Source organism: Tiliqua scincoides, chromosome 1 (assembly GCF_035046505.1).
Source record: "Tiliqua scincoides isolate rTilSci1 chromosome 1, rTilSci1.hap2, whole genome shotgun sequence".
In the NCBI taxonomy this organism is placed as follows: Eukaryota; Metazoa; Chordata; class Lepidosauria; order Squamata; family Scincidae; genus Tiliqua; species Tiliqua scincoides.
Genome location: NC_089821.1, coordinates 232,708,827 through 232,725,874, shown reverse-complemented (window position 1 = coordinate 232,725,874; position 17,048 = coordinate 232,708,827). Strand labels below are relative to the sequence as shown.

Genomic DNA, 17,048 nt, shown 5'->3' with positions numbered 1-17,048 from the left:
GAGATTGTAGAGCAAATACTGAATCAATTACAGCTTTTTAAAATCTGCACAGCTCTCACTTATTAAAATAACACTAAGGGTGCAATCCTAACTACTAGTTAGGCTGGCGTAAGTCACTTGTGCCAGCCCAGGAGGGTCGCAAACATGCCATAAAGCACGTTTGCACCTCCTTGTGTGTTGGCTGAGCCAGCACAGGGACACGCGCCAACCCACAGAGGCCGCAACCAGCCTCCGCACCGATGTGGAGAGGAAAGGCTGTTCTGGCTGAGCTCAACCGATGCAGGGGAGAAGACGGGAGGGAGGCGTTCCAGGGGGTGGGCAGGCGGGGAGCGGGATCCCAGCCCTGTTCCCCAAGCAGCTGGGAGCTGCTCCGTTCTCCTTGGACTTGCTTCATCTCCTGAGGTGGCACAGGTTCAAGGAGACCCAATGGGGCTGTAGTGGCTTACACAGGGATAAGGGGACAAGTTTCCCCTTCCCTCCAGCTGAGCTGATTCTGGCTGCAATCTGGAACTGGATACAGTGCAGACTTCCTGGCATGCCTGTTCCAGCGCAAGATAGGTGTTGTAAGTGACATAGAAAATAAGTCACTTTTAAAGGATTTGTGAATTTGATTTTCTGGTCTGACAAAATGAAAAGATGAAATAAGTTATTGTATATAAAAAGCAGATTATTTGGCACTGGAAAAGATCTGAGAACAAAGGAAGTCTAGGCATATATTTAATTTGTTTGCCCAAGCCATTTGTTCTTGGAATTCAGCGCTTCTGTAATTAGAATGATAAAGGAAAATGTCAGACTTTTGCAAGAAGATGAACCAGACTCATGCAACAACTGTGTTAATTTACATTTAAGCATACTTTGTTTTCACAATTTGAGTGACGAAAAACGTACTTGAATGTGGCTGTATAAAAATTTGGTAATTCCTTTGAGGCTCACATTTTAATGCTTGCCAGATTAATTCTATCATCTTAATCTAAAACACTTTTTAAATAGATTCAAATAACTGGTATTAATGATGAAGCAAGCTCTAGAATTGGGGGTACACTTCTGGTTGGATGTGGCCTGATCTGTGTTGGGCCTCTAACATGTATTGGAGCTTTCTGCCAGTACTCCTCTTCCTTAAGACTAACAAAGATGGTGGCAGTGGGAGGGGGAGGATTTTTACATAGGAGAGAGCAGCAGACATCAAGCCGTAGGTGCTGCTGTGCATGTTTGCGATAGGATCAAAGAATGTCGAAGTATGGGAACTGTATTTCATAGGGCTTATTATATTTGGAGGAAACCAGTGAAGCTAATCAATGCTATTCAGCTTTGGAGGGAATTTTTTTTTTCTTGTGAACACAGATGATATGCAGCCTCCAGACCCAGCTTGGCTTAAGACTGGGTATTTTGTTCCATGGTAATCTGTCCTGAATTCTGTGTTAGTGATTTCTTGGAATGCATGAAGTTATTTTGCCAATGGCTAAGTAATTACATACTTACATACTTAATGGCTAAGTAATTACAAACATACTTACAATATTATTATTGGCATTGTTTTATAGAGGTGCCTAAAATTTCATTCAAAAACACTCATCTAATTTTTTCTCTTCCACCCTGAGAATGTTGTTTAGGTATTGGGGAGGGAGTCACCCAGGTGGAATTTGGAGCCCATTTCCCCTCCTTATATTTAAGAGGCACTGGCTGTTATTGTGTACTTAGTGCTGGAGTGTCACACGTATGCCATGAATGCTGAATCAGAGAGCCTTCTCACATGCACACTCAGCATTTGTCAGTTTTCTCTGTGCTTATTCAAATCAACCTTCCTGAAATCCGAAGTACAGGTTTCATTGCAGCCTTGGATTGCAGCCTAGTAGATACCCACCACAATGTTGTGTTTGTTAATTTTACCCTTTCAGTTTATCCAGATGCTCTTCATAGGGCTACGTTGGCCATTTTGGATTTCCCTCCCGTTTCACCACATCTGTTCTTCCTAAACAATTGATAGCCTTCCCTTTGTGCATTCCAGTCATGAGAGTCATCCCACCAGGTTTCGGTTGTTCCTATCAAGTCAAATTTACCTTTACTTGCTAGAAGTTGAAGCTCATGCTGTTTATTTCCCACACTCCGTGCATTCATGTATATGCAATGTAAGCCCTGGAGATTACAACCCAATGTCCCTCCCCACTTCTTTAGTTAGTCTGAGCCTCTCCAAATGCTTCCTAGTTCCAGCATTGTTTCAAGGGTTCCCATTTGGAGCACTTACCTATGAATTAAGCTTCAGGCTTACGTCTTCAACCCCTTCAGCCTTCAGTTGTTCCAGAATGTGTTTCTGCCTGTAGAAGAGGTCTTTCAAGCAGAATATGAATCTTTCATACTTCTCATAGCAATTCAATATTTAACTACTATTGAATAGCAAGTGTCAGCTTCATCTTTTCATTGGCACTCTAAAGTATGTGAATGCTTTTAAAAACGCCTACAGTTATGCATAACTGCAGATGTTTCAATTATTTCATTGTTACTGGTCAGCATTATAGAAAACAATTGCACAGACTGTAAGTTAATATCTATGCATATCTACTCAGAGATAAGCCCCACTATATTCAGTGCTGCGTACTCCCAGAATTGCAGCTGTCTAAGGCTATCATAATTAGCCGTAGATACTCTAAAAAATTCTTATATTCATTTTTTCTGTGTTTTCTCTTAAAGTTAATATCTATCAAATATTAAAATATTTGTATCTGTGTTTTGACATTTCTTATCAGGAAAGCACTTGTACATCTGGAAGCAAACGTTGGGTGTCACAGTGGGCTAGTCTGGCTGCTAATCATACAAAACATGAAGAAAGCGAGTTGCGAATGGAATCATCTGCTCCACTAGAAAATGGTACTGTGAAAAGTAACCAGTACTGTTTTTAAATATAAAGTTTGGGAACTGTCTTGACCATGACTATTAGTGTGTTTCATTATATTCAGATTACAAATAGTTGTACCTGCTTTTAACATTAAATTTACTCTTATGTATGAAGCTATGGGCATAATCCTGCCCCTCACTTGGACTGACGCAAATCCCTTGCACTGGTCCAAAAGTGTCACAAAAGTGCTGTAAGCCACTTTTGCACCACTTTCCAGGGAGATAGGTTGGCGCACAGATGTTGACGCGGGGAGGCCAGCACACATGAGCCCCAGAAGAAGTGTGAGTTGCGTCAGCCAAGCTTAGTTGATGCAAAGATCTGTTGGGGGCATGGGGAGCGCAGATAGGAGGCAAGAGAGAGGCGTTTCAGGGCAGGGGAGGGCAGGCGACGGACGTTCCCGCATGCAGGTGGGTGGAGAGCGGGAGGCAGGGCCAGGATCTAGCAGTTATGCTGTTTGTGGGCAGCACGGCATGACTCTAGGCTGCTCGGAGCTGTACCACCTCATCCAAGTAGACCCATTGGGACTGCAACGCGACATGGAGTAAGGGGAAAGGCTTCCCCTTACCTTGAGCTGTACTGCTTTTGTCCCCAAATTTACGCTGGATGCAGCACAGGCCCACTGGCCTACCTACTTCCAGTACAAATTAGGATAGCTCCCTTTAATTTAATAAATGTAAATCGATGCTCTTATTCTATCTGTTATATATTATAAATGGTTGCAGAAAGTCTAATTACCTGTATGATGGAAGAAACAAATGGGGAAAATCCAGGTTTCTTGTAAATTTAGCAAGCTGTTGTATTTCAGCCATTGGCAAAATTTCATTTTTTCCCCCTCTGTTTTACTGTATTTAATTTGGCTTTAGATGCTGACATAAGTGAATCGGGCATATCAGTGAGAAGTGCTGGCTCAGCTGCCTCTTTGGCAAGTCGAGATCGGAAGAGGCGAACTCTTCCACAATTGCCAAAGGAGGAAAATGTCACAGAAGGACAAAGAACAAAAACTGCAACTCATCAGAGATCAGAGATAGGTGAAAAACAAGACACTGAACTTCAAGAGAAAGAAACTCCAACTCATACCCAAAAAGAAATAGGACAAGATATCAATAGAAGCCTAACTAAAACAAGCAGAGCAATGAATGGCCTCACTTCTAAAACAGACCAGACAGTTTTTCATTCCAATAGTTGCTCCTCTTCTGGCAAAGAGAAAAGTGAAAATGGTAGAGAAGCATCGGTTGTAAAACAAGCTTTAGCTAAAATTCAACAGCAGGAACAAAATGAGCTAAAGCATTGGGCTCCCGCTAAATTATCGTCTACAAAATCTGCAAATCATGTTGAAAGAGGGGGAGAGGAAATGTCTGTTTCCCATAAAACAGATAATAAAGAAAAGGCATCGGGGAGAAGTGCAGGCAAAGCAGAAATGAAAGTGATCCAAAATGAAGGGAAAAGAAGAAAAGCAGAGGAAACAACAAAATGTCAAACTGCAAAAAGTTTTAGTGGGGATAAGAAGGAAACATCCAAACCATTAGTGAGACAAGGGAGTTTTACCATAGATAAACCAAGCACAAATATACCTATAGAACTAATTCCTCATATTAATAAACAGGGTGGAGTTACCCCACCTTCAATTTCTTTAGCAACTACTAGTAGAATATCTGAGAAAAGTGATTCTGTGGAAACAGATTCCAGTCTAGATACAACGCTTATTTTAAAAGACACAGAAGCTGTCATGGCTTTTCTGGAAGCGAAGCTGCGTGAAGAAAACAAAACTGATGAAGGACCTGACACTCCCAGCTATAACAGAGACAATTCCATTTCGCCTGAATCAGATGTGGATACAGCTAGTACAATTAGTCTAGTCACTGGGGATAGTGAAAGAAAACCAACTCAGAAGCGAAAAAGCTTCACCACCCTGTATAAAGACAGGTGTTCCACTGGGTCTCCTTCTAAAGATGCTTTAAAGTCATCTTCTATGAGTGTTAGAGACAAAATTGAAAAGAAAGCAAAAAGCCGTTCTTCAGATCCTGGGTCAAGAAGTGATGCACGCAAGATAGTGCAGAGCAGTGGAAGAATAAGGCAGCCTTCAGTAGATCTAACAGATGATGACCAAACTTCTAGTGTACCTCATTCTGCCATTTCTGATATTTTATCATCTGACCAGGAAGCATGCTCTGGCAAATCACATGGAAGGACTCCTTTTACCTCAGCTGATGAACATTTGCATTCCAAAACGGAAGGCATCAAATCAGCTAAGTTGAAGACCTCTCCATCATCTACTTCGCAATCCAGTAAATCAACCACTCTTCCAAGGCCTCGCCCCACAAGGACTTCTCTCTTACGTAGAGCACGGCTTGGTGAAGTCTCAGATAGTGAGCTTGCAGATGCAGATAAAGCATCAGTTGCTTCTGAAGTGTCTACTACAAGTTCTACATCCAAACCGCCCTCAGGAAGGAGAAATATCTCAAGAATTGACCTGCTTGCTCAACCACGCAGAAATAGGCTTGGCTCATTATCAGCTCGTAGTGACTCTGAAGCAACAATAACTAGAAGCACTACAGCATCACGTACACCAGAAGCCATAATCAGAAGCGGCATTCGGATAACACCACCAGCAGATAGTACTAAAGTTACTCCTAGAATCAGAGCAAATAGCATTTCCCGGCTATCAGATTCCAAATCCAAATCTTTGTCTTCAGCGCATAATTCTCCATCAGGTACAAAAGCATTTTAACCTTTTGTTTCAAAGTTCAATAATTTGGTCTTTCTGTTTTTCCATTTTCAGTTGATAATTGGACTCATAGCAATGCTGTAACATTTCTGTGTACATATACCAAATGGGAATAGCTTCGGTTTTCATCCATTTGAGGTCCAGGAACTTAAGAGCTATGCATACACTTAGGGTTTTTCAGACATACACAGAAACCAACCCTGAATCAGAGGTGCATCTGACATGGGGCTATTTTCCAAATGGAAAAACAAAATTGCTACATGTGCACAGTACTTGCAGAATCGTGTCTTCACCTGTCTTCAGTGTTAACCATCTTTGAGCATGTAGTTGCATGTTTTTAATCTTAGTGCAGTGGTTCCCAAAGTGTAAGTCGTGTGTCCTCAGCGAGCTGTGGAAACCAGCCAGGGGAGCCACAAAATCCTTGCGAAAACCTGCCATCCTATACAGTGTATAGGATTATAATCCTAATGAGAAACTGCGGCCAATGGCCCAATAGGTCAAGGGAGCTGCCAGTTGAAAAAGTTTAGAAACTACTTAGTTTCCAAACTTAGTCTTAGTGCTTTCTGAATATCTTTTTTGCTGGATTTGTCAGCACTGTTTCAACTGTTGAAACTATTTATAGATCATTTTTTTTCTTCAGGTAAGAGTACCGCTGTTGTTAGGGACATACAAAAGTAGTCAGTCTATAATTTCCTTCTGGTTTAATATGCCTGGATCTTTCAATGCAGAAGACCAACCTTTTCTGGTGTGTTTTGTCTTTGTGATTGGTTTGAATATTAAGTAGATGTTGGCTTATGTTGAGCAGAATCGTATTTTCTGACCTAAGAAATAATGTTCAAAAATTACTAACTGGAGGATTTGATATGTCTATGTCTTTAAATCAATCACTGTCATTTAACTTTCCAAAATCACATTGAAATAACTTCAAAACTATGCAAAAACAGTGGTTTTTTGTGTGCAAAAAACAGTGTGCAAAAACATTATATATATATATATATATATATATATATATATATATATATATATATATATATATATATATATATAAAATGATGATGTACTTTGCTTGGGGCAACAGACAGTTCTTACTCCCCATAAACTACCAGGTATCACTTTGGCATCTGGGCAAACTTTTATGGAAGTAGGATATGAGCTGTTGCAGCACCACTTCAATACATATGTGTGACACATGTTCTTGCCTTGTATTCTAATTGTTGAAATGTGAATACTGGGTAAAGCCTACTATACCTACATTATTTTTAGAGCAGCTTTGGACATCATGAATTTCAGGAACAGAAAGTGCAAGTAGCTCACGCTTCCTGTTTCCCTTAGTTCTCTGTGTTGTATAAAATATAATTTGGTCCTGGCTTCCTCCCCCTCCCCATAATAAGATGGACATACTTCCAATGTAGAAGTCAGCTTGCACCAGAGGAAGATGTGAAAATTTGGGAACTAGAGGTGAACAAAAGTGTCCAGCCTCAAAAGAGAGATGAGACATGTCATTTGCAAGGAACCGGCATTGTGTTGACTACAAGATAATTGGTCAATCAAGTATTGGAGTGGGCCTGTTTAAGAGGGGGTCATTCCCCACTGGCCATCTTTCCAGTGTATCTCAACGCTCCATTCCAGCCCTATTCTGATGTGAAGGGATGACTCACCCGGGAAGAAGGGCCAGCCAGGTGCCACAACAGTCTTAGCTGCACAGCACAGTCACCAGAGACCATGCCAGGCCAAGCTGTGCCACATGCAGAAGCTCCAAAGATTGCTCCTGTTGCTGTGGCAATGGGAATGTTACAGCCAGGGATTTGGGGATAGGAGGGCAGAGAGTTTGGTAGCACAACAACACAGTCAGAAGCCCATCTGCAGGCTAATGATGAGGGGAGCAATCTAGGATAGCATGCATGAGGGGCTGAGGTGTACAGGGCTTGTTGTGCATGGCTAGTCTGTAGTAGAGAGCCTGTGGTGATGCCCAGGGTGGCATCAAAGTGTTTGGGGGGTTCTCATTTTTCTGGCTTTTCTCATTTTTCTGGTCCATGTGAGATGATATAATAGAACATGGGGGAACTAGAAACACAAGCTATTTGCACTTTCTGTTTATTCCATGTTTTTGTTTTTGCAAGTTGTCAAAATGAAATGGGGGGGGGGGAGAATATTCACTGAGGACCAGATAGTTTTGGAAGTGTCACTTTTTAAAAAAGAGGCAGCCAAAAAAAATTCCAAGAAAATGCAGACCTTAACACAGGAAACCATAGTACAGGAGAAGTAATACAGAACAAATAACAGGTGTGTGGAGCAACTTACTTAAGCCATTTCTGCCCAATGTTGCATATACGCAACAGGGATCAAATGTGTACACCTGCGGGCTGGAGAAAAATGGGTTAAACAGATGGGTATCTGCAAGTATTCAAACATTATTTATTCAGTAGGGAGAGTCTTCCATTCTCACATGCATCTGCTTCACCCCCTGAAGTATGATCCAACCATTCTTATCCAAGCAGAATATTTTCCTAACCTGCATTAGAAGCTCCCATATTTTTCCAGTAACAGAAGGTGGGCATATATATAGGCCACTGTCTAAATCAGATGTTATTCTCCGGTGGACTCTCATGGCGGGTTCAGTCAGTCTTCCTAAAAAAGTGATAGCGTGGCCGAGTGGTCTAAGGCGCTGGATTAAGGCTCCAATCTCTTCTGCCTTAATCCAGCACCTTAGACCGCTCAGCCACGTTACCACTTTTTTAGGAAGACTGACTGAACCTGCCATGGAGTCCACTGAGAAGGGGAATTCACAGGTAAGCTCAAATCGCCCCTTTTCCCAGTGATGAAGAGTGCCCAAGATTCTTAACTGCTTACAGTTTTCCTTGATAAGTAATGTTTGGAGACCCAATGTATGCTTGTTAGCAGAATGCTTATTATGAGAGAGGACTGTAGAAGCTGTAATAGGCTGGAAAAAATGCATCTGATTTCACCGATGTAAAGAGGTTGCACCACCACACTTGTGGACGCAGAATTAATTTTGCAGGAAGCCCAGTGTATAAATTTGTTTACTTGAAGTATTAGTGGCATATCGTTCTACTGGATGATTTTGGGAGGGGGTGGGTGGGAGAAATGTCCTTGGTGACTCAATGGTAGCTATAAGCATAACATTTCAAGGACTGAAACAGTTAACACATGTATTTCAACAGTAGTAAATTATCAGTATTATAGTAAGTAATCATGGATCTGTAACCATGGGTGCTTTCAACAGGGTGAATTCCAAAACTTCACCCTAGAACTTCACCAACTAGAACAGTAGTTCTCAAACTTTTTCTAGGTCCTAAAACAGTGGCTCCCAAACCAGGGAGCCGCAGAAACCATCCAGGGGAATGAGGAATAAAAAATCCTCTGCCCTAAACAATGTATAGGATTGTAGCCTTAATGGGGATCCTCAGGCAATGACCCAGTAGGTCAAGGGAGCCATCAGCTCAAAACATTTGGGACCCACTGTCCTAGAGACTGCTGCCTGATTTATATATGCTAAGGGGTGTGGCTATAATAGTGATTGGCAACAGTGCCCTCCCAATTAACAGATTATGTAACCCTTGATGCACATTGTCTAATCTGCCCTGTCAGTTTCGCGAACCACCAAAAATCGGGTCATGACTCACTGGTGGTTCCCAGACCTACAGATCTAGAATAAAACATCTTCTATTTTTCAGTGATAAGCTCTTAGAACAATTCACCTTTTAAATGGCATTTTATTAGCCAAAAATTGCTGATATTTATAAAGCTTTTTCATTCAAGGAAGTAGCTGCTCAAGGAGGAGGTTAGGGTGGTTTTTCTCAATCTCCCATCCCTCCCCCCCTTTAAAAATCTATTCCCAATCCTCAGGATTAAACATTCACAGTCCTGCGGAGGGAAAGTGAGAGAAGAGACAATCACCCTGCTTTTTCCATGAGTAGAAGAGATACTCGGGCAACAGCCCAAGCACAACAAATCTTTGAAACGTTGTTAAATGTCTTAAATTTTGAAAATGGGTTTGTAAATTATGTGGTCATACAAATACTTTAACTTTCAGAAGTATTAAAACTAATTGTACCTCCTACTGTCTATGATGTAGTTGGATATTTGGATTTCCAGATTGAAGTGAATTCTAAAACACTGGTTCAGTGAGCTGGAATGAATGTTTTTATCCCACCAATTTTAAAAGATTAGATTTTAAGCAAATGCTTTAAGAAAATCATTGTCTTCATTAACATGATTAAAAAAATATTTTGTACACAGAGCCATACCATCTTCTCCCAGACCCAGATCCTGCTGAAACTTGCAGTGGTAGAGTACTAGAAATCATATCTTGTTTCTGAAATTCACTCTGAAATACTTGGTTTATTAAGTTTTATTTTAAATGCTCATGTTGTATAATGCTGGGTTCTAAATTCATAAGGCATCATTTTTGACTATGTAAACAAACTATACAGGAACAAAATTCAAGCTTAAAGAATAAGTATTTTTAAAAAAACAAAAGCCCAACTCATAACTCCTCTTTGGCTCTCTGTTATTTTTGTTTTTGCATGCTTTTAGGCATAAGTGCTTTTTCTGCTTATTCAACTAATCAATAAGCTTTTGTAGCTCAAAAAAGTTATCATAAAAGTTGAAAATAAAAAGAGCCTTATTAACTGGAATTGGCATATAAACTTGAAAAAAAAGCTGGTGATAAAATTATGTTGTGAACCGATTGGACTAAAACCACATTTCAAATTTACGGTCTTATTTAAAGAATGTCACATTCTGTTTTCATTCAAAAGTTACACTAATGTTTACATGTTTAATTAGGTGTATATTTGTATTGTAAATTATTTACAACTTCAGTGATTTGAGTAAGTAAACTTGTTTGGATACAAGTTTTAAAGTATCATTTATGTACTTAACCAGCTTCAGCAGAAATGACATCAACCTTCTGGTCATCACATTTAAAAAACAACTAAAAAATAACTAAAGCGGGCTACTTAAAAATCTAAATCAAGGTAACTGACCTTCAGAGCCTCTGCTTGCAGAGACAGCTGGCATTTGAATCTTCAGTTATATAAGATTGTTTGTTGTTTCAAGAGTTGGTGTTCATATTCATTTGGATATTCTTCAAAAAATTAAGGAGCCCTCAATGACTGACTTTTTGCTTGCTGTCAATTGTGTGCCACTGCTATTCCTCAGGAAAGTGGTGTTGGAGCATGTAGTTCATTCTACTGTTAATGGTTGGTGGATGCTACCTCATGTTTCAAAGATGAATTTCAAATGACACCAATTTCTGACTTTATTTCTGCTACATATGCTTTATTTTAATTACAGTACTTATATTTTGTTCTGTTTTCTCATATACTTAGTCTCTTTTTTAACAGTACGAACAATTTGCAGAAAAAGTACAGACTCACAGTATAGGTAAATGGAAATGAATTGGGCCTTTGTTCTGATTTGTATATTGCTTTGGATAGTAAACTAGTAACGTTCCTGTTTTTATTAACTCACCATTGTACAAAGAGCATCCTTTTCACATTCTGTAACTTAGCATTTATTATTTAACACAATTACAGTAGCTTTCTTCTTAAGCCATAGTGAGCAAACACTTTATGAGATACTTTGGGTTTGGAATTAAGTAATTGGTATGTGTCATGATGTTTTTAAATTTTGTTTTAATTTGCAAAAGATCCAATAATAATTCTTTTTTAATAATTAAACTAATTTAGTAAATTCAAGATGGAGGCGCTTTCCTACAGATTATGCTTCCACCTCAGAAGATGAGTTTGGATCAAACCGTAATTCTCCTAAACATGCCCGTCTGCGTACTTCTCCAGCCCTGAAAACTACTCGACTGCAGAGCACTGGAACACCAACGCAAACTAGCAATATCTTCAAGCATAGGATAAAGGAACAAGAAGACTACATTAGAGATTGGACTGCTCATCGAGAAGAAATAGCAAGGTTGGCTTTCAAGGAATTACTTCTTAGTAATAAAAGAAAAATCAGATTTATGATTTTGTTTTCCTAAAAATAGATTGTGAATCCCTAATTATAACAGCAGGTGTTGTAGACATGTGTAATGTAACTATAGCTGCTGTTTAACATTTACTTAGTACCATCAATGTGTTCTGGCCTCTGAAGGTTAACGAAGTGATGCAATCCTTGAGGACAGGTCATACAATGTCAGTCAAATGCAAAGGGAAAAGAAGGTATGAGGATGAGGTAGATGGAGAATTTACCTGTTGCTAAACATGAGGTGGTGGTTGTGTTTAAATATGTGAGCTTGTAAGAGAGGTTAGAAAAATGAGAAGATTTGTAGTTTATCATAACATTATGTAATTTGGATACAACTTATAACAAAATGAATGAGCTGTTTAATTTCTTTGTATCTGTTTTTTCTAAATCTCCAAATTAGTTACCTGGGCTGATGCACTTCACCTTGCTCCATAGGCAGAGTCATGCCAGTGAAGGTCATTGCAATAGTCTAAGTGGGGTTTTCTATTGAGACCTGGGCAAAATTTTGGGATTTTGTTTCTTCCCCCCCCCCTTGTCTTAATTCTACAAACATTCCTGTATAATCAAAATTTGCTGCAGGTGTTTATCAAGAAATGTCTGGTATCAGCTCATTATGAATAATGAAAGGCATCTTTCACCAACATCATTGCATTCATGCTACTTTCTTTAATTTAGTTTGTTGACAAAGCAATGCTGTTGTTTAAAATGATGTATATTTTAAATGTTTTATATCTGTAAAAGGTAGAGATTGGGAGTTATTCTATAATGTGAAGTAGTAATGACTTCCAAGTCTGCAGTGTAGCAATAATGCATATTTGTATTAAAAGTTGGTTAAGAAATCAGATGTGGCAGTTCTGGAAAACCAGAATATTAGTCCATTTAACAGTTGTTTTTTTTAAACTCCTTTCTAAGAAGCTGTATAACAAATTTTGGTATAATCTATACATCTTTATTCTGTGTTCACACTAGTGCAAATTACTCACTGGGTGTGAGAACACTTTATGCCGCTTTTGCAACGCGAAAACCATTGTTATAGCACGCAGTCAGTTTTTTTAAAAAGGTTATATTCAAGCTCTGAGTACTTCCAAAATATTTATCTTTTATTTCCAAAAATCTCAAGTACTTCATACAGGATAATATATGCAAATAAAATATATTTTTCTTCATTCTGAGACTACAATTTATAACTTCGTGGCATTTAGCAGGAAGGCATAGATAAGCAGAATGTGTAAGAGCATGATGGTAGTATTAAAAAAAATTGAGGAGGAAATATTGTAATGAGGAAATGAGACTAGTTGCAGGGTTATCAGATGTGGCCATAAGAAGAAGAAAGGAGGACTTGAATCATGCAAGAGTTGTATTGAGGAAACATGGGGATAGTATTCAAGGGTGAATTTCTGGTATTAAATATATAGAATCACATTTACAGAATTCTCATGAGAATTGTGCATATTGAAGGCGATTGACTACTGTTCTTGTAGCTACCCAAAACACAGAGGCATTTTTAATTCTAGCATCTGACAAAGTCACTGTTAGAAGAAAATTGCAAGATCTATAACATGTTTCAAATTGCAGGAACCAAACTTTAAGACTGACTAGTTGAGGAAAATAATGCTTGGGAGATAATACTGTGTTTATCATTAACAGGATCAGTCAGGACCTGGCTCTCATCGCACGAGAAATCAATGATGTAGCAGGAGAGATAGATTCGGTGACTTCATCAGGCACTGCTCCCAGTACCACAGTAAGCACTGCTGCCACCACCCCTGGCTCTGCCATAGACACTAGAGAAGAGGTAGGAGATCTTCATGGAGAAATGCATAAGGTTCTTTCTTTTCTTTATTTCTTTTGCTTTATCCTTTTGACGTAACTTTAATTATTCCCACTCTTCTTTGCATAGGTCTCAACACTCTCTTACTTTTATTTTAAGATTACATTGTTTATTGACAGACAAATTTCAGTGGCCTGTGAATACATTTTTAGTACCGCCTTTACAAGGACAGTCAAACTGTGCACACTCTTTTAATGTCGAACAGAAGTAGTTTTGCTTATTTCTGTCCCTGCCCTCAGATGTGAGTAGTATCTAAGTGCTCCCTAGTAAAGAGGAATCTGTAGAAATACATTTATATGTGTTTTATAAACATCATGTACAATACATAATAGTGTGTGTTGTTGGTGCTTCTAAATGACTTAGATGATCTTGAACTTTGCTAATTGTTCCTTTTGAATTATTTGCTGATAGTAACCAAAGTTGCCCTCCTTGGTGTATTGTAAACAGCTAAATTAGCATACTTCATGCTACGATTCTGTATTTCACTTTCTCTGATGTGCTGTGTTTCCATATGCAACCTTGTTTATTCTTGTCACTATCGCAAATTCCAGTAAGCATTTTGAAAATTAAGTAAATCCCATTGTGTGTAACTATGTTTGTCTTAATTGTATGTTTTGTTCTCAGGGTTGGCAGTTTCCTGGAAAAATGTGTTTGGGGATAGGGTAAATAGTAAATACTTTCCAGAAATGAAAAGTGTGTGACATATTAACAGAAACCTATTTAGTAGTTTGATAACAATTCCTCAATAAAGTTACCCCCCCTTTTTTTTTTTTTACTTCTAAGAGCATAAACCAAAACCCATCTACACTTGCAGATTGCTTTGGCTGCCTAAATTGATGGACAGGGGACTTCTGCATGTGAGAGTTTCTTTTGGTGGTAAAGATAAATTCTCATATACTGAAGTGGCAATTTGTTTTCCAACATAAAAAATGACAAATGAAATGGATTCCCACAACAGTTGTATTGCCAGCAGCATGATTATGGAGTAGTTAGATACATGTTAAATTGTTTATAAGACAACATTCCACTTGTGCAGTCACCATAAGGTGAAGGCAAAAAGTAATGCTGGAGGGAGAGAGATTATTTTATGAATTCACCCTTAAGCCATCTTTCTGGCAGCTATAGCAGCATATCAAAGAAAGCTTAAGAAAAGTGGTCTTATCTGGGATGGAGAATCTGAAAAAAGAAAAGTGGGTAGGAACCAATTGGAACCTTTTACAAAGGCACACCAAAAGCAGTTGTTTGAGGATCTTACAACTACATTGCTGGTACCAAACTGCTCATGTGACTAATCTACTCGTGTGAGCAATGTATTGTCTGATGAGGATACTCACAATAATCCTTGGGGCAGTTTCTGCAAACAAAGTATGGTAAGAATGTGGCAGTCTCCACATACAGAAGCTGCCTGCCTTTAGGACTTGAGTAAGTATCAATCCAATGTTAAACAGCATGAGAGTGCAGCACTCATCTGTGTAATTACTAGCACAATAATATACTGATGGTTAGAACCAGCACTTAAAATCAAGTGCATAATCTCCATAATGCCTACAGCTACTATCCTGGAGAAGGCTTCACAGTAGTGCCCTTTTTTCCTTACAGAGCTCCTGTGCTTTTTGTACAGCAGGCAGAAATGCAAAGAAAACTAATTGCAATCTTATGCATCTTTAGTGATAAGTGCTATTGAGTTCAAAGAGGAGTTCTGATGAAGTAAAAGTTGTGCAGTACTGTGCACGCTTACTTGAGAGCAAGTGTCTTTGAAACCACTCTACTTTAGAGTAAAACTACAGATTTGCCTCCCATTTGGACCATCGTTCATTTTTTCCTCTTGCCACACAAATGGGAAAAGCTTTTCTGACTCTAAAATGAAGATGAAGAGACAGTGCCCAGGACCCACTTACCAAAGGATCCTCAAAGTTAAGTTTTCACAGCCATCCCTGGTTTGAAGAAGAAGGCAAAAGAGAAAGTAAAAATCAGCATGCTTTTTTTAGCTTCTCAGGGGTTTCAGTTTATAAAAGTGCAGTGTCTGCCATTCCTCTACATAATTTTTTGCTATCTTATATATGTTTACTCAGAAGTAAGCCTTACTTGGTTCCAAGTTGGCTTGTTCTCAAGTGTGCTGCAATCCTATGCATGTTTACCTGGGAGTAAGCACCATTAAAAATGCTCTGATACTTACTGCTGAGTAAATATGCTTGGATTGCTTCACGGAGTTGAATGTGTTGGTGCTTCCTTGCCTCCAGCAGTCCTTCCATCCCCTGTAGGCTCCACTATGAGGGTTGCAAGTCCATGGGAGGGGTTGAGAGCGTTTAGGAGACAGGAATTCCTGTTAACTGCCCTCTAGCGTGCAGGATGATTGCCTTACATGTTTGACTCTTCAGTGAAGCAAGATTGTTAAACAAGAACACCTGTGCTGCAAGTGCTTCTGCTATACAACAAACGTAATTTATTGGACCCTCAGGGCCCCAGATCAGTGAATAACTAGGTCCCCAGATACAAGGGCCTGCCTGTATATCACTCATTTGACAATGAATCAAATTTTTAGGGGTGGGGGTACTTGAAACCTAATTAGCCTGTATAAAACTTCAGAAAAGTTAGAAAAGCTTATTTTTGTGAAGAAAAAGCATGGTCAGGCCTGAAAGTGTGATGTCTCATTCATTGATACTGAATTTCGGGTGCTGGTAGATTGTGACCTCTAATTAGTTTGCATTAAATTTCAGAAAGATTGGACAGGCTGCATTGATTTTTATGAACAAAAGAAGTTTTAACTTGGGCTGCTCACTGCTCAGCAGGTAGCAGCCATGTTTTCTGATCTGCCCTCCTCCCAAAATTAAGCATGCCCTAAATGGACATGTGTGTCATAAATGCTGGTACAATCAGCCACTGAAAACAGGACTTTAAGGGCTAGTTACTCAAAAAGGATGAATTCTTTTTCAAAATAACAAGAAGAATATGCTCCAGAAACTTGAATTTTTGAAAACAATATCAAAGGCATAAACCTAAAGGGAATTGAGTACTTAGTGGCTGAAAAAAATCACAAATATTATGAGGCTCCTCAAGACCAAGGTAATTTTTTTAAAATGCTGTTACTTCCCTCATTTCTCAACAAATTTGCACTAAGTTTTGGCAAAAACTGTGGCCCCTAGTTACTCTCACAGTTTTCAGAATGATTGACTGTATAGTTGAGATTTTATACCTGATAGAATGGTTTTACACTTCACCCTGTAATTCAGGCATTTATAGTGGCCTGTATAATTCTTCCAACAATATAAAAATGACATCATGTTTTGTCACTGACAAAAAAGAAAGGTAATCTAGATTTATGTTGGACATAAAGATATGAAACTTAAATAGAACTCCAGAACTAGTATGAGAAAGTTTTGAAATGTAGAATTTTGTCTTATTGTCTTTTTTTTCTCCATTATCTGAACTTTGAAGTTTTCAAGCTAATAATCAGCTGCCTTTAAATAACTTAAATGCAGTCATTCTGAAGTGAATGTTTTTGTAATTACAATAGAGTTTGTTATAATACTAACCCCAGACATCACTGGGATTTCTCAACATTTTTCTCAAAAATGGAATTGGGGTTGAGGGGGACTGGT

At 38.9% G+C, this 17,048-nt stretch overlaps 1 protein-coding gene across 4 annotated transcripts in view; it reads left to right on the top strand.

The window, feature by feature from the left end:
• Positions 1-17,048, top strand: part of CEP170 (centrosomal protein 170) — a 108,268-nt gene that overhangs the window by 73,629 nt on the left and 17,591 nt on the right. For 2 of the 4 annotated variants that reach the window (XM_066617438.1, XM_066617422.1), the window contains 4 exons: positions 2,742-2,862; positions 3,754-5,601; positions 11,330-11,564; positions 13,266-13,443. In XM_066617438.1, the coding sequence (XP_066473535.1) occupies positions 2,742-2,862; positions 3,754-5,601; positions 11,330-11,564; positions 13,266-13,443 (2,382 nt within the window). The remainder of the gene's footprint in view (positions 1-2,741; positions 2,863-3,753; positions 5,602-11,329; positions 11,565-13,265; positions 13,444-17,048) is intronic. The other 2 variants (XM_066617448.1, XM_066617430.1) reach the window with 2 other exon arrangements.